Raw genomic sequence first — 17,735 nt, 5'->3', positions numbered from 1 at the left:
TCCACCACCTGCGGCACCGGCATCCCATATGGGTGTACTTTGGCCTGTTCTGTCTGTTGTGGCCACCTGGGATGTGAACCAGTGGATGGAAGATGTCTCTTCTTTCTAACTCTTCAAATAAATAAGTGAAATCAAGAGAGAAAAAAAGGAATTGATATTTCGTCACCTAAAGTTACCCACTTGATATATATGAAAATTACAAAGGATATACTAGACATTTTATGAATATGTATGGATATTGGAGGAAAGGAGAAGCTTTATGTAGAATAATACTGTTTTAGATTCATTTTTTAAATGTTTATTATTTCTTTGAAGGGTAGAGTATTGCACACTCCCCACATGTGTGCAATAGCTGATACATAGCCATGAGGTCCCCATGTCGGGGGAAGGAACTCAGTATTTGAACCATTGTCTAATGTCTCCCAGGATATTAGCAAGATGCTAGATGGGAGCAGAGGAACTGGAACTTGACCCAGCTCCTCTGGTGGGAGATGCTAGCTTCCCAAGCCGTGGCTTAACTTGCTGCCCTACAGAGCCTGCCTTACAATAACATTTTAAATTATAATAATAGGAAGATTTCTCTGAATAAAATATCTGATACCATAGACTGCATGAGGTTTTGGTCATCCCTTTTCTTCAAAGGTAATCTCTTTTTTAGGGTGTAAGTCTTGATGTGTGTAACTATTAAAAAATTGTATAGTGAATTTTAAATGATTTAAACATCTTAATTTGATTAGTTTATAAGTTTGAATGCTTCAAGTTACTGTTGAGTGGATGCAGTGTAAGTGTAGGTGTTTATCTGCTGATACCATCTACTTTCATTAGTCCAGTGGCTATTATTTGTGTATTTTGGGTCAGGTACTGAGGCTTACCCATTCAATGGAGAATATAGGTGTGTATAAAAATAATTATGAACGAGGGAGTACAAATAACAGTTTTATTGAGTCCTCACTCTTGAAAAAAGTGTTTTACTAATCCCCCTCCCCAAACTTTATGTACTTATTTGAATGTCAGAGTTACTGAGAGAGACATAGAGGAAGAAAGATCTTCCATCAACCGGTTCACTCACCAGTTGGCTGCAGTGGGTTTCCTTCATGTGTGGCAGGGCCCCAATACTTGGGCTGTATTTTCTGCTGCCTTTTTCCCAGCTATTAGCAGGGAGCTGAATGGGAAGTGGAGTAGCCAGGCCATGAACTGGCACCTGTATGGGATGCCAGTGGCTTTAGTTGAATGTCATAATACTGGCCCCTTCAATAATGTTAATTTATACTAGTTTTTTTAAAATGTCACTATTTTATGTTTAAAATGTATTTATTTGAGAAGGAGAGGGAGAGAGGGAGAGAGGGAGAGAAGGAGGGAATGAATGAGCTCCCGTCTTCTGGTTGACTCTCCAAATACCTTCAACTGTTAGGGCTGCATTAAATTGAAATGAGGTGCCTAAAACGTAGTCTAGATCTCCTGTATGAGTGAATAGATCCTGGTACTTGAGCCGTCACCTGTTGCCTTCCAGAGTGTGCATTAGCAGAAGCTGGGAAGAGGAGTGGAGCCAAGAGTTAGACTTTGGCACTGTAGCATGGAATGGAGGCATGCCATCCAGCATGTTAACCACTGGACCCAATGCATGGTCCCCAGTAACTACACCTGAGGTGGCTTTTGAGTGTTCAGAGTTTAACAGTGAAGTAAATAGCCAAATATTATTGCTCCTATGAAACTTTGAGTCCTTGGGAGGAAGGCAGGGCAAACAGGAGAAAATATATGTGTGTAAAGTATTGAGGAATCACATGAATAAATTATTTTTAAAAGTGATTAAGTGCTGCAGTAAGAAGAGAAGTAGTAGATAACTCACAGTCCCTGTATAAGAAGCCAGTACAATAGAACATATTGAACCTGGTGGATTCAATTCCTGAAAATATGTCAGGAAAAAAAAAGTCACTATGTACAAACGGATTTGGGCCAAATTAAAAAAAAAGATGAGAATTTTCTTCTGTGTAGGTTTAAATAAACAAAGAGAAGTAGTAAGTCAACATTTTAAAAAAAGATTTTATTATTATTGGAAAGCCAGATATACAGAGAGGAGGAGAGACAGAGAGGAAGATCTTCTGTCCTATGATTTACTCCCCAAGTGACTGCAATGGCTGGAACTGAGCCAGTCTGAAGCCAGGTTCCAGGAACCTCCTCCGGGTCTCCCACGTGGGTACAAGATTCCAAGGTTTTGGACTGTCCTTGAGTGCTTTCCCAGGCCACAAGCAGCGAGCTGGTTGGGAAGTGGGGCTGCCAGGATTAGAACTAGCACCCATATGGGATCCCGGTGCGTTCAAGGTGAGGACTTTAGTTGCTAGGCCACCACGCTGGGCCTGTAGGTCAACGTATGAGAAAAATCTATCTGAAGTTTTCTCAGAGTGAAGGCAACATGGTAGTTCTTACTAGAGAACGCTACCAATTATAAAGCAAGATACTCAGCAAAGGTCCAGTTGAAGCATGTAATAGTTAAGCTCCCAGCAATAAAGTATAAAAACACCTGATAACTAAGTAAAGGGAAAGGAAAATAAAGTGGGGAAGAAATCAAACCCTGAGGAAAAATGCTTTTTTGATATGAAATCTTATTCCCAAACTAAAGGCAAGAATAAGGAAAAATGCACGTGAGCTTCAAAAGGTTTAAATAGAAGATAATTCTGTTTTCTGTGATGTTTTTGTGTTGCCCTGTAGAGTCGGGTAAGGAGGGTTGAAAGATTGTACTAGTTGAGAAAGAGTGTTATGTTTGAGCAGATTTGGTAAGGAGTTAATATAGACATTACGGGTGAGCTCACTGCTGTAGAAAATGGCAAATGTGAAGACCCTATGGCAAATAAAATAGTTGCTCGATAGTTTAGCAGCTACAAGGAAATTTGGTGTGTGTGTCGTGGAATAAAGTCGATGGGGTTGGGGATTCTTTTTCTGCCAAAAACCATTTGGGTATTTAAGGTATCATTTGTGTGTCATACACAATTATTAACTTAAAAATCACCCCCTAAAGGTTTATTAAATTTTGAGTCCTACCTGCAGTTCCCCTGGGCAGGACCAGACCAAATGATGTGCTGGCCATTCTTTACCCTTGAAATGGGAGAATATCAAGGAAAGAGATCTGAGTTGTAGGAGGGGCTAGGTGAAGGTTTTTGTCAACCTTTGTAAGAATACTGGCTTTTATTTTGCCCCGGTCCTCTTCCCACCCCGACCCACGCCAGCCCACACACCTACTGACAGGTGAAGCAGCCTTGCCCCTCCTGGCCCATGCCCAACCCTGACTCACAAATTCACCAGTGGGAGCTACAGCCCACCAAGGGAGTTCCCCAAGTTCCCCCACCAGGCCCACTCCCAGACCCATATCTTATGCTTGCCAGCAGGTGCTAGACCCTTACCTGACATAGTCTTGACCTTTGTGTGTGTTGGTGGATGTTGCCGCTTGGCCCATATCACACCCAGTTCGTGGGTGTGCCAGCAGGTGCTGCAGCCTGGGCTGGCCTGTTCCAACCAGATATTGGGGTGGGAGGTTCCATGGTCATACCTAGTCATAGCTAGGTCATATCTTGTTCAGCTTTTCACCACCCCCCAGCTCTTGAGTAAATGAGTGGGTATTGCAGTCCTAAAGGGATGAGCCCACATCTCCCCCATAGTGCCTGACCCCAGGCCCAGTTTTCTTGCATGCTGGTTAGTGTCTGTCATGGTCCAATGTAACATGACCTGCCTCCCTGTCCCAACTTCACTGGCAAGTGCTGTGGTTTAGTCGTGCCAGGCAGGCTCCCCAGCCCTAACTTGTGTGTACACCAGTGGGCAGTGGTGTATGTTAACTAGCCCACTTCAGGTCTCCCACCTGTCTGACCTGGAAAGGTCCTCTGGTTTCCCTCCTCCATACCCTTTGGTCTAAGCCCCCTTACTTATGTCTAGGTGCAGTGGCCTGTTAGGAGGAAGTCCCCTAGAAGTCCCTCACCAGTAATGTACTCCCTCGGTGGTGCCCCATCCCCATACATCCCCATATTCCATTCCCTGAGCAATCCACAGTCCCCATGCCTGTAAGCCAGTGTTTTTCCTTTTTCTGCCTTTGGATTTGCAATGCTATTTGTATGTGTTTTAGAAGCACACGTTTATCATATATGTGTCTTGTAGAGTCTTAATGTATGTTTCAAATCCAAAACTAAAGAAGGGAAAACTTATACCTTCATTTTTCTGCTAGAAGGATCATAATTTGTTTCCTTAGATTTCCCCAAAGAGTGATTGGAATTGAACATCCCAAAGAGAATAAATGTGTATAATTGAGAAGGAGAGAGCTTAAGGGAAAAGTTAGGCTTAACAGAGCAGATTATTTTTGAGACAGGTCTTAAAAAAAACAGGATTTAGGTAAGAAAACATGGTTATGTGAGCCAAAGATATTAGTGACAGATAGGACTGTTGTGTGAATGGAAAACTTTCTTTTTTTTTTTTTTTTTTTTAAGAATTTATTATTATTGGAAAGCCGGATATACAGAGAGGAGGAGAGACAGAGAGGAAGATCTTCCATATGATGTTTCACTCCCCAAGTGAGCCGCAACAGGCTGGTGCGCGCCGATCCGAAGCCGGGAACCTGGAACCTCTTCCGGGTCTCCCACGCGGGTGCCGGGTCCCAAAGCTTTGGGCTGTTCTGGATTGCTTTCCCAGGCCTCAAGAAGTGAGCTGGATGGGAAGTAGGGCCACCGGGATTAGAACCGGCGCCCATATGGGATCCCGGGGAGTTCAAGGCAAGGACTTTTAGCCGCTAGGCCATGGCGCCGGGCCCTTGCTTTTTCTTTAGGAGAGTTTTGAGCTGATTATTTCTAGCAGGGGTGGGAAATATCTGCCCATGAGCCGTGTAAGGCTCGTGGAATCATTTGGTCTAGGCCTTGGCAGAGAGGACTTGAAATTTAATAAATGTATAGCAGGTTAAATTTTTTTAGCAGGCTAAATTTAAATTGATAATTTCATACGGTCCACAGTTGGTGCTATAAATATCCAAATGGCCATTGGTAAAAAAGTTCCCTACCTCAATAGAGAGTAATTATGAAGTTTCATATTGTGTTTGTGTCTTACGGTAAAGCTATAAACACAGTTTAGTCCAAACATGCATCATCATGCTTGTTTATGTGAGGAGCTGAAGGAAGGGCCTTCATTTGTAATATGTTTTCCACTTAGGTATGGATGGAACTATTCATATAAAAAATAATAAAGGCTTGCGTTGCAGTCCAGTGGATTAAAGTGGTGTTTGGGATATCTGGGATTGATGACTGATGCAATTTCTTACTAACTTTGTGCTGTTGCACATCCTGGGAGGCAGCAGACAAGTAGTGCTTGAGTGCCTGCAAACCATGCCAGAGATCCAGGAGGGGTTCTCAGCTCTTGGCTTTCAGCTGGCTCAACTTCAGCTTTTTCAGGCATTGGGGCTTGAGTTATATAAAGCTTTTGAAGCTGTTAAGATGCTGTAAAGCTGATTGATACACTTAGTTCTCATCTGTTCAAATAATTGAAAATTAGTAGGGCAACATGTCAAAATGTGGGAACAGTTCACTCTGATTAAAAATGTTACACGCATGAGTGGTTTTAATGAAGTAGTAATAAGTATGGTGAAAGATTTCAAGATATTTACAAGTTACCTTCTCAAAAAGAGAAGTGAATGATTTACTAACAGCCAAGTTTTAATTTTTACCTGGATTTTTTGATATTATGGGAATTGTTTCCAGGTCTCTTCTTGGAAATTAAAAAATTTAGGCAAAATATATAATGATTGAGTTTAGCACTTTAGTAATAAATCTTAGTAAAATTATCTTAAGACTCCCAAATTGAGAATTCTTTCAGTCCTAGCCTGTGTTAAGGCACAAAGTTAAAGCTGCTGCCTGCAACTCTGGCATGTCCTACATGGGTGCTGATTTCTGTCCTGGATGCTCACTGTGGATCCAGGTCTCTGCTAATGGACTGAAGTAGCAGAAGATGGACCTCGCGCTTGGGCCCTGCCACACTTGTAGGAGACATGGTTGGAATTACTGGCTTCTGCCTTCAGCATGTCCCAGCACTGGCTTTTGCCACTATCTTGGTCATGACCAGAAGCTGACCAGAAGATCTATTGATCTTGCTCTATCCCCCTCTCTGATTTCCAAATCCATAAATCTTGAGAAAAGATTCTTTTACCTTATTCATGTTCAGTTTCTTAAATATCTAAATTTTCCCCAAATTTCCATCACTGTTATAGTGAATAAGCTTACAGAATATTAGTGTGCCAGGAATCACAAACATTTGTTTGACCAAAATGGAATGCTACACATGTAAAGAGTCATGGGTTATTTTAAAATAGTGTTATTTATCGTAGTTGAAGTAATTCTAACTTTGAGATTGTGTAAGGGATTATGTCAGTGTAGTCATTTGTATTTTACAGTTGAGAAATTCTAGAATTCTGTAGTAAGGATTTAATTTACATGAATTCAGCAACAGTAATTTATTGAGCTTTTATGTATGCCAGGAATTGTTCTAGCCAATAGCAGTATATCTGTAGACAAGACAAAAACATTAATACTTTTATGGAACTTAAATTCTGGTGACATTTGTGTAATCTAATGACAAAATAGCAGTTGATTTAACTTAGTATTTTTTTTCTCCTGATGTTTATTTATTTATTTATTTTTAAAGATTTATTCATTTTATTACAGCCAGATATACGCAGAGGAGGAGAGACAGAGAGGAAGATCTTCCGTGCGATGATTCACTCCCCAAGTGAGCCGCACGGGCCGATGCGCGCCAATCCGAAGCCGGGAACCTGGAACCTCTTCCGGGTCTCCCACGCGGATGCAGGGTCCCAAAGCTTTGGGCTGTCCTCGACTGCTTTCCCAGGCCACAAGCAGGGAGCTGGATGGGAAGTGGAGCTGCCGGGATTAGAACCGGCGCCCATATGGGATCCCGGGGCTTTGAAGGTGAGGACTTGAGCTGCTAGGCCACACCGCCGGGCCCTCTCCTGATGTTTATATAGTTGATTGGTATGGGAAGGATCGAGGTATGGGGAAAGTGGGTGAGACCACTGTTTCCTAATTTTTTTTTCTTCTTCCTTATTAGAGGAAGAGGGAGGTAAGGGAAGAAGCCACATCCAGCCTCCCAACTATCCCAGTACCTGGGGATGGGTAATGGCCATCCAGTGTCATCTCTGAGTCCCCAATCTGGAGCATGTCCTGAGGTCTGATTAAGTGTTTTTGATACTTATGAAATGCTGTCGTTCTTGCCAATCCATTGATGAGGAAATCCTTCCCAGATCCATTGGGTGAAACAGTCCCCCTTAGAGCCTCCATTCACCCAGATATTTGGTGCTAACGCTTGCCTGGAGTAGTTGACCAATTTGTTCTATTCTCCATCCTCTGCTGTGGTATCAGATGTCCTCTGCAGGCCCCAATGGGCTGCCATATCCTCCTTGTGCATCTGGGCATGCCACCTACTGCTCTGTCTGAGCCACTGAGGAGGCCAGTTTCTGATATATGCACTCTGCACTCAGTCCACAGATCCTGGAATTCTGAGTTCAGCCATTCAGTTGGGAGAAATCCCCAGAGACCTCCTTTGAGGCGATCTCAGACCTGACCCTTCTGTGTGCTTGTGAGTATGGGGTCTGACTGTCTGTCTCCAACATCAGCCTGTGCACACCCTGATAGTTGTAATTGCTGAGTCAGTTCTGAATCTAGCCCCATCTCTTACACAAAGCAACGAATGCTGTGGTCCAGACCAACCTTGCCCACCACACACTCAGCCCTCACATACACCAGGGTGTTCAGCCTATTTGGTGTGATTCCCCAGTAAACCCTCCTTCCAGCCAGCCCTGTTTTTTTTGCTTGTTTGTTTGTTTTCTTATGTGAAATTAGGCTATCATATATTATTATTATATTTACTAATTTAAATACTTTTGTCATGAATGTTAGAGGAAAGATAAGAAACAAGAGAATTTCTTAATTCTGGGTCAACAGGTTAAGAGTGATCATGCTGAATCATGTTGAAAGTTTTGCACTGGTGACCTCTAGTGGTCATCCAGTTACAAAAATCATCTTCTGTCAAATATCAACAAATTCTCAAGTGATTCTCTTGTGATAATTATAGGTTGATTATTGAATACACAGTAAACAAGGTACCAGGGGTGACATTTGACCTTGTGGTTAGAACTCAGACATCTCACGTTGTAGTGCGTGCTCATGTGCTCGTGGTGCTGGTTTCCTGCTACGACAGATCCTGGGAAGCAGCAACAATGGTTTTACCTGGTTAGTTTCCTGCCTTGCACCTGGGAGAACGGGGTTGATTGTGGCTCCTGGCCTTGATCTCTTGGGAGCATTTGAGAACTGAGCATGTCATGCACGGGCATCTACAAGGACTTGGGCTGTCTGTTCCTTTCCCCAGCTGCGTTAGCACAATGCTGAATGAGAATCAGAAGTGCAACAGTTGTTGTGATTTGAACTGGTTTCCATGAGAAGCCTTCTACACATTTGAAGTCTTCTACACATTTTTTAAAATGTGTAAATGTTTGTTTCATTGTTAAATTTCCAGAGTTTAATTTGCAAATGTCTTCTCCAAGTGTGTTTTACTCTTTTAATAGTGTACGTTGATACACAAAAGTAATTTTTGTTTATGATGTCAGCTAATGATCTAAGTTTATTTTAACATGGATACCAAATTTTCCCAGTAGCATTTGTTGATGATACTGGCCTATACTCATACAGTTTTGACACGTTGTAGATAGTTGTTTTACAGTGTACACAACGGCTTATTTCTAAGTCTGCTTTTCTATACATTTAAGTGAACACCCTGGAAATTTATTATCAATGATCCTTTGCTGAATGATGAATTTGTTGGTTTGTTTGGTCCCTATTATAACCACCAAATATAACAGTTATCTTTTCATAGTATTCTTATACTTAATGATATACTAGGTCAGTTTTACTGCTAGTGTTTTTTCTGTTACCTGCCCACCTTTTCCTGAATATTTTTGGCTAAGCCATGGGGTGTGTGTGTATGTGTGGGTGTAATATATTTTTTTGTTTTTTTAAAATTTTATTATTGTTATTATTTTATAATACAGTTTCATATTCACTTATCCCCTCCCCAGTTCCCCCCCCCCCAGTTTCTCTATATCCTTACTAACATATAGTTCTTCATACTCAGTCATATGTCCATCATTGCGGGCCAAGACAATGGCAGAGAGTCCAGAATCCTATTGTCAAGATATAGTAAACAGTTTCATTGTAAGTCCATCTTTGTCTGGAAGCAGAAATGCATACAACACTACATCCTCACATCTGATTGTTAGTCTCCATTTCACAGCTACTGTACATCTCCTTAAATGAAAAGTCATTATTCAAAATCAACAATAGAAAGAAAAGAGGAAATTTACAATGCCATGAAGTTAAATGACATGTTACTAGATATGATAGTCTCCATTACACAACCACTGTACATCCCCTTAAATGAAAAGTCGTAATACAAAATCAACAATGAAAAGAAAAATAGAAATTTACAATGCCTGAAGTTAAATGATATGTTACTAGATATGACAGTCTCCATTACACAGCTACTATACATCCCCTTAAATAAAAAGCCACAAAACATAATCAACGTCCGGGAGCAAAAAGAAATTAACAACACCAAGAAGTTAAATAACATGCTATTAAATGACTAATGTGTAGCTGAAGAAGTGAAAAATCAAGAACCTTCTTGAAGAGAATGATGCCACTGCATAATCTACGAGTCATTGAATGATTTAATCAGAAGGAAGTGTTTTGAAGAGAAGAAACTGACAGAAAACAACAAAACCCATGTGATATAGTTTCTGCTGATCTTTGTTGAAGTGTGTCTCCTCCAGACAATAAACAGATGGGTTTTGATTTTTAATCCAGTCTACTAATCTATGATGTGTGATTGAGCTTAAGCCATTTACATTCAGGGTTTAATATACATGGGTGGTAATTTGGTCCTGTCATTTTAGGAATGGGTTGTTCATTGGTTTAGTCTTCTGTTGTCATTTTACTGGGATCTTCTTCCCATTTGCCTTTGGTTTTGGTAGGTGCTATTCCTCTTCTCTGTCAAGAGAACGTCTTGAAGTATCATTTGTAGGGCAGGTTTGGAAGAGTCAAATTCCTTTAGCTTTTCTTTACTGTGGAAGAATTTTATTTCATTTTCAAAGATGAAAGAAAGCTTTGCTGGATATGTTATCCTGGGCCGACAGTTTTTTCCTTTAGAATCTGGAATATGTCACTCCATTCTCTTCTGGCCTGTAGAGTTTCCTGGGAGAGATCTCCTGTGAGCTTAATTGGCATTCCTTTATTTGTCAATTGATTTTTTTCACGTGCACATTTAAGGATCTTTTCCTTATGTTCAATTGAAGAGAGCTTGATTATCATATGTCATGGTGAAGATCGCTTTTGGTCAAGCCTGTTGGGAGTTCTGTGCCCCTCCTGGAACTTGTTTCCCAATTCTTCCTCTAGATTAGGGAAATTTTCCTTTATTATTTCATTAAATACATTTGCAAATTCACCTTGTCTTTCTGCACCTTCTGGGACTCCCATAACTCTTATATTTGGCCTCTTAATAGTGTCTTTCAATTCTTGAAAACTTTTTTTGGCCTGATCCAGCTCTGCTTCCAGCTTTTTGTTTGCTTCCCCCTGATGACAGGAAATGTCTTCCAATTCTGAGATTCTTTCTTCTGCTTGCTTCATTCTGTTTTGGAGACTCTCCACTGTACTCTTAATTTGCTCCACTGTGTTCTTGATTTCTGATATACCAGCCTTGATTTGCTTTATTGCTTCCTTAAATTCTTTGAACTCTTGCATGAGCTTCTCATTGTTGATCAGAATCTTTAAAATGAGTCTTATGGATTCTGTGTGCCTCATTTTCTCGATGTCTTCCTCAGTTAACTCTGAGGTTGGCAGTGGGTTTTGCTCCCTTGCAGGGGAGTTTTCGGCAATATTCATTGTGCCTTTGTCTCTTCTTTTGCGCTTGATCATTGTACTTCTGGTTAGCAGAGTCTTCTCCTTCGCTCAGGTGTGTGGGTGTAATATATATTTCTTTATCTGAAAGGCAGAATTAAGACAGGGAAAGAGATTTTCCATTTGCTTACTCTCTCCCCAAATGGCTACAATACCTGGGCCTGGGTCAGCCTGTTGTAGAAGCTTCATTTAGGTCTTTCGCGTGGATGGCAAGGACCCAAGCTCTGGGTCTTCTGCACTGTCTCTATGCCATCAGCAGAGGCCTGGACCCAAAGTGGAGCAGTTAGGACACTAATCCTTATAGGTTAGGCCTTATCAGTTGCCAAAATTGCATACAGCAGCTTTACCCTGTGTTTATTTGGAAACTTAGTGTTGTAAGTACTACATAGCTTTTTCTAGCTTCTTGATTTTTTTTTTTCACTTTTCAACATTGGGCCTTTCCATTTAACCTTTCCTTAAGTGTTTGTTTTGTTACATTTTTATTTTGAATTTTTGAATTTTATGGTACAATTTCGTAGAGACTGGGATTTCATCCTCCCCCCCAAAACCCACCTCCCTGATAGCTTCTTGATTTTTATGGAGGTATAGATTATTCCATCTAAATATTTTTAGGGTAACAGTAGTTTTTGATGAGAGTGAACATTTGTTAAATAGTTTTTTTTTTTTAAATTAATTTGCTTACATTTACTGTGTATTTCCGTAATATGTCTCAACAGGGTAATATCTATTATGAAAATTAACACATTCTAAGGTAATATGTTAAATATCCATGTTATCTGAGATTTGAAAATTGAATAAAAACTTTCAATGATAATGTTGTTTACTAAATACTTTACTTCATATACTGAGCAGATATGCCTCTGTGTCATCTGAACAAGAGCATTTTACTGTGGTGAGAGAGGTTTCCATTGTGGATGTGTGTATAATTGTAGGTGTCCTCATATGGATATACCATTCTCTTCAAATATTATTCTTTAGTGTGGGCCTGGTAAGGAGTGGGAAGGGTCAGAAAAAAGTCTAAGAAATGCCTTTGTGAAGACAGAGGCAAGCATGGCAACTGGGAAGAGTAAATCTTCAAAATGATACCGGAATATGATGATGTCATGAGTTATTGGTGAAATTATGTATTTTTTTTTAAGAAGTGAATCAGTTTGAAATGGGATGATAGAATAAAAATTTGTAAAATTTCACATACTCCAGGAAAAGTACTTTGAGGTAATTTTTGCTTTTTTTTTTTTTTTAAAGATTTATTTATTTTATTACAAAGTCAGATATACAGAGAGGAAGAGAGACAGAGAGGAAGATCTTCCGTCCGATGATTCACTCCCCAAGTGACCACAACAGCCTGTGCTGCGCCCATATGGGATTACGGCACGTTCAAGGCAAGGACTTTAGCTGCTAGGCCATGCTGCTGGGCCCCTTTAGGAGAGTTTTGAGCTGATTATTTCTAGCAGGGGTGGGAAGTATCTGCCCATGAGCCGTGTAAGGCTCGTGGAATCATTTGGTCTAGGCCTTGGCAGAGAGGACTTGAAATTCAATAAATGTATAGCAGGCTAAATTTAAATTGAAAATTTCATACGGTGAGGACTCTAGCTGCTAGGCCATGCTGCCGGGCCCAATTTTTGCTTTTTGAAATAACCATGATTTCGTTTTTTGAAATATATCCAGTCTGAATATAGCGTTATTTATCACTTGACTTTTGTTACATAAAGTTGTACTTTTATGTGTAAATTTTTTTGAAGGTTATCTAAAGGTTAAATATTAATATAATATGTACCCCAGGGATTATAAGCAAATGGATAATTTATAGTTACCTTCATTTTAAGTGACTGTGTTTTCAGAGAAAATTGGGTCATCCACTTCTGTGCATTTTAAGTATGAGTGTTGGGTCCGGCTCTGTGGCCTAGCGGCTAAAGTCCTCGCCTTGAATGTGCTGGGGTCCCATATGGGCACTGGTTCTAATCCTGGCAGCTCCACTTCCCATCCAGCTCCCTGCTTGTGGCCTGGGAAAGCAGTCAAGGACGGCCCAAAGCTTTGGGACCCTGTACCCGCGTGGGAAAACTGGAGGAAATTCTTGGTTCTCGGCTTCGGATTGGCGCAGCACTGGCCGTTGCGGCTCACTTGGGGAGTGAATCATCGGACAGAAGATCTTCCTCTCTGTCTCTCCTCCTCTCTGTGTATCTGAATAATACATATAAAAATACATTAAAAATAAATAAATCTTAAAAAATTAAGTATGAGTGTCATTAATAAAAATATGGAAGATTGCATTTATTGTTTTTCTTTTCTTCCATTTCTTATGTATTGTTATGGTGAAATGAAAATAAATGCATCTTTTTTTATTTTTAGGCCCGGATAGCATTTTTACAAGGAGAAAGAAAAGGTCAAGAGAATTTGAAGAAGGATTTAGTACGAAGAATAAAGATGTTAGAATATGCATTAAAACAAGAAAGGTATGTGTGTCTCATTTTCTTATTTGGATAAAATAGTGGAAAATGATATACTCATTTATACCGCCATAAAATGTATTTGATTATATGGGATTAGAGAAATATTGATAGCTAAATTGAAACATAATTTTTGTCATAGACTATAAATTCTGTAATTTTATTTCTTCTTAAAGAATTGTTTGTTTATTGTTTGAAAGGCACATTTATAGAGACGAGGAAGAAGGAGATCAGTTGATCGGTTGAGCACCTGCTGGCTCACTCCCCAAATGGCCGCAGTGGCCAGAGCAGTCAAGCCGAGATCCTCCCTGTGTCCTTCATGTGGGCGCAGGGTTCCAAGGACTTGATCCATCTTCCACTCTTTCCCAGTTTACAAGCAGGCACTAAGATCAGAAGTGGAGCAGCGAGCATAGAACCAGGGCTCCTATGGGATGTCAGTGCTACAAGGTAGAGGTTGGCCTGTTGAGCCACCGTGCTGACCCTTGGAATTTTATAGGAAAAAAATGTATTCTTCACTTGTTACTCATGTAATTTACTTTTTATTTCTTTTGTAGAAGACTGTTTTTCAGTATTCTTTGCAAATAAAATTTAAGCACATTATGGTATTATAGTAATATATGGTAATCACTTAAACATAGAAATCGAAAAATTATTCCTTTACCAGTTTATTATTAAATTTTCAGGGCAAAATATCACAAATTAAAATATGGCACAGAACTCAACCAAGGTGACTTGAAAATGCCAACTTTTGAATCAGGTAAACTTGATTCTTTTGATCTTTTATTTTTCTTAAAGCTCATTTTTTTGTGTAATACATGTTCTTTTTGGTCCCATTTCACATTGATAGCAGTGATTAGTTGAGTAACTATTGTAAATCAATCAAAATTTGGGGAATATACTAAATGAATAAAAGTTAAATGGTTTTAGGTGTATCTCAGTGTTAAAAGGTACTTGTTCAGTTTTTCCTGCACTTTGAAACCTATATAAACTGTGTAGGCATTTTATGTTTCAGAGCTGAAAGTTAACAAAGTAACTGCTTTACCAATGAAGCATTTTTGTACCATCCAATTTGAATTTTTTTTTGAAAGGGGAGGTACAAGGTCTCCCACCCACTGGTTCATTCTTTAAATGCCTGCAGTGGGCAGTGCTAAGCTGACTCTAGTACATTGCTGGAATGGAGGGAGAATCTAGGCACTGCAGGTTGGGATGTAGGAACCCAGCTGGGGGCTTAACTGCTCTTCAGATACCTGCTGTGAGCTTTTAATTTTTTATGATTAAAATGTTCTTTTTAATTGTATACATTTTAATTAACTCATTTTAGTCTTAAAGATACTGAAAATTTGACTGTATTTGTAAACTACAGATGCAGCCAAGTGAGAAAAGGAAAATATCTTCAATTGGCTTTGTTCTTTACTAAATGGTAAATGATGAGTAATTGTACAGTGAACATTAAGACTGGATATAGGAAAGGTCTTGCCACTAGCTTAACTTTCATTTTAGGACTCCATGTGATTACAATTTAAGGAGCATAAGTAAGGAAAATTTCAATTTATATTACTAATTCTTGACAACTTCTTATTTCTCAATGTACTTTTAGAATCAGTTGTATATATATTTTTGATAATGCAGCTAAAGCCTATGCTTTTGGCTACTGAGGACAGGAAAATGTTCTGTTCTTTGAGCGTGTAATTTTTCCTCTCTTACTATAGTGTTTCAATCCCAGTAAAGTCAGTCATATTTGATAGGGAACATAAAACTTATGTATATAATTTTCAAATCAGATGTTTTAGTGTAGTTTAAAAAATTATTGGTTTTTAGTTTAGTGAATTCATACTGTTCAGTTGATTTGCTTTTGGTCTTTTTCACTTTTCAGTTTTTTTTTTTTTTTTTTTTAATACAACAGAACACTTATTTTCTTTTACTTGTCACATGTATCAAGAGAAATCAAGAGACCAAATAGGAGTGAGTTTTCTTTGGTCCTTTTCAGTGATGGTGAAGGCTTATTCTGGTGCCAGGAAGCGATTTTATGATCCCTTTCTTGGGAAAGCAACAATAAATGGAAAAGATGGAAGGTATATATTTTGAGTCATGTTTACTACTGTAGTATCATTGCAGTTAGAGAAAGCACCCTGGCTTTGGCAGAAAAGCTTGATGTAGTCAGAGGTTTTCTTAGGTTGATTGTTTTAGTTTTTAAGATTTATTTTTATTTGAATGGCAGAGTTACAGAGAGAAGTGAGGAGGAAAGACAGTGATCTTTCCAATGGCCACAGCAGCTGGAGCTGAGCCATTGAGAAGCCGGAAGCCAGGAGCTTATTTCCGGTTTCTCAGATGGACACAGGGGCCCACGGACTTGAGCCATCCTTTTCTGCTTTTCTAGGCTGTAAGCAGAGAGCTGGATCAGAATCCTTGTCTTTCTAGTGCAACTAGAGTATTCAGAAAGTAAATGTTTACTTTCAAGAACTGAGCTTATTCTTTATTCTTGGAATAGTGATCAGATCAGAGAATGAATTGGCTGGCTGGTCTCGTTGCTTATTTGTGTAAAGCAGCACTATTTGCAAGTAAATCTTTCCTGCCTACAACAGAAGTTTTGGGCAGACAGGTTTGTTTTTATTGTTGGGTAGTAAAACTTCCTCAAGTTGAGAAATCAATCCTTGGATGTACAGAAGACACAGTAGCAACAAAGTGAAATACTTTTCCTGCGGTTGAAAAGCTATTCAGGATATTTAATGGAAAACAAAGCAAACATGGACAAAAATATACCATACAAAAATTTTTTTAATTTTATGATACATCAGATATTGTATGGAGAGAAGTATTAAATGAGCAGTATTGCCTTTTTTATCCTCCAAAGAATTTAATGTTAAAAAAATGAAAAAACTGATTTGACAGAATGCAAGATACCAAATGTTTATACTTTTTAACAAAATATTTTTGTCAGGATATTTCAAAAACTTTGTGGAAAATGGAGGTAAAAGATAAATCCTTTTTGGTGCAAAAGTTTTGTGAAATCCGTATGTAGAAGGGATCTTCAGAAAGTTCTTGGAAAATGCGTATTATATAAATGCATACTATGAAGAACGAGGCACTCGAGTAGATTTATGTTTCAATTAGTTTAGAACCTTATTTTCTCTACATTTTTAAGACAGTCCAGTAGAAAAATGAGTAGGAGACCTGAGAAGGCATTCCATGAAAGAATATTCAGATGGTCAGTTAACATGAAATGATGTTTAGTTTTATTAGTTGTGGAGGAAATACAAGTTAAATCAAGAATGGGATCTAAGTAGATACTTAACAGTATCAAATGTTCATAAGGATGTGAAGCAATAGAAAGATTGAAAATTGATAAACCTCTGAAAGTAATTTCGTAGCATAGCTAAAGGAGACATAGCATTCATATCATGTGGCTAAGTAAAGCCATACCTCAAAATATATGCAGGCTTTCACAGTAAGGCTTTTACAAGAAGGCTCGTAGACTCATTTTTTATAGTGGAAAAAAATCAAGAAACTTCTGGAACATCCTTTAGCATTAGAATGGTTAAATATACTGTGATAGAGTAACATTACAGAATGCTATTTAGTAGTGAAAATGGGCGAATTACAATTAAACTTGACAGCTTGGATGAATCACATAAAATTGAATGTTACTAGAAACTATCAAATGCAAAATTCATTGTAGTTACAAATCAGGAAAGCACTGAAATCATCTTGGAGTGGCTAGTTACTGGAATGGAGCACAAGGAAAACTTTTGGGTAATGTTTTATATCTTCATCTAGGTACTGGTTGAATGAATGTTTTCACAAATTGATTAAGCTGTGGACCTAATGTGAGTGTGGCTCAAGAATATTCTTAGCAACATCGTTTAATAGCTTAAAAAGGAAGCTAATTCCATCATTAGAATAAATAGATACATACATTCCATTGGATATTATACAATCATTTTTACATAATGTATAGAATGTTTAAGGTAATAGCTTACTGGGGTCGGCATGATGCCTCAGTTGGCTAATCCTGCCCTTGCAAACCTGGGATCCCATATAGACGCTGGTTTGAGTACCGGCTACTCCATTTTCCATCCAGCTCCCTGCTTGTGGCCTGGGAAAGCAGTGGAGGATGGCCTAAGACCTTGGGCCCCTGCACCAATGTGGGAGACCCAGAAGAGGCTCCTGGCTCCAGGCTCAGCTCTGGCCATTGCTGCCACTTGGAGAGTGAATCAGCAGATGGAAGATCTTTCTGATTCTTCTGTCTGAAAATCTTCCTTGCCAGTAAAAAAATTTTCAAAGTAGCTTGTTTAAAACTTTTTATTAA

General features: G+C 39.1%; 1 protein-coding gene across 3 annotated transcripts in view; it reads left to right on the top strand.

Annotated features, from left to right (window-relative positions):
* The window catches only part of STRN3 (striatin 3), a 101,250-nt gene that overhangs the window by 21,414 nt on the left and 62,101 nt on the right, over positions 1 to 17,735 (top strand). For all 3 annotated transcript variants that reach the window (XR_009245634.1, XM_004584739.3, XM_058666299.1), the window contains exons 2-3: positions 13,332 to 13,435; positions 14,113 to 14,186. Coding sequence is in view for 2 of the 3 variants with exons in the window: in XM_004584739.3 (XP_004584796.1) it covers positions 13,332 to 13,435; positions 14,113 to 14,186 (178 nt within the window). In the remaining variant the exon portion in view is untranslated. The remainder of the gene's footprint in view (positions 1 to 13,331; positions 13,436 to 14,112; positions 14,187 to 17,735) is intronic.

Source organism: Ochotona princeps, chromosome 6 (assembly GCF_030435755.1).
Source record: "Ochotona princeps isolate mOchPri1 chromosome 6, mOchPri1.hap1, whole genome shotgun sequence".
In the NCBI taxonomy this organism is placed as follows: Eukaryota; Metazoa; Chordata; class Mammalia; order Lagomorpha; family Ochotonidae; genus Ochotona; species Ochotona princeps.
The sequence above is the reverse complement of the archived record's forward strand: the minus strand, read 5'-3'. Positions and strand labels throughout refer to the sequence as shown.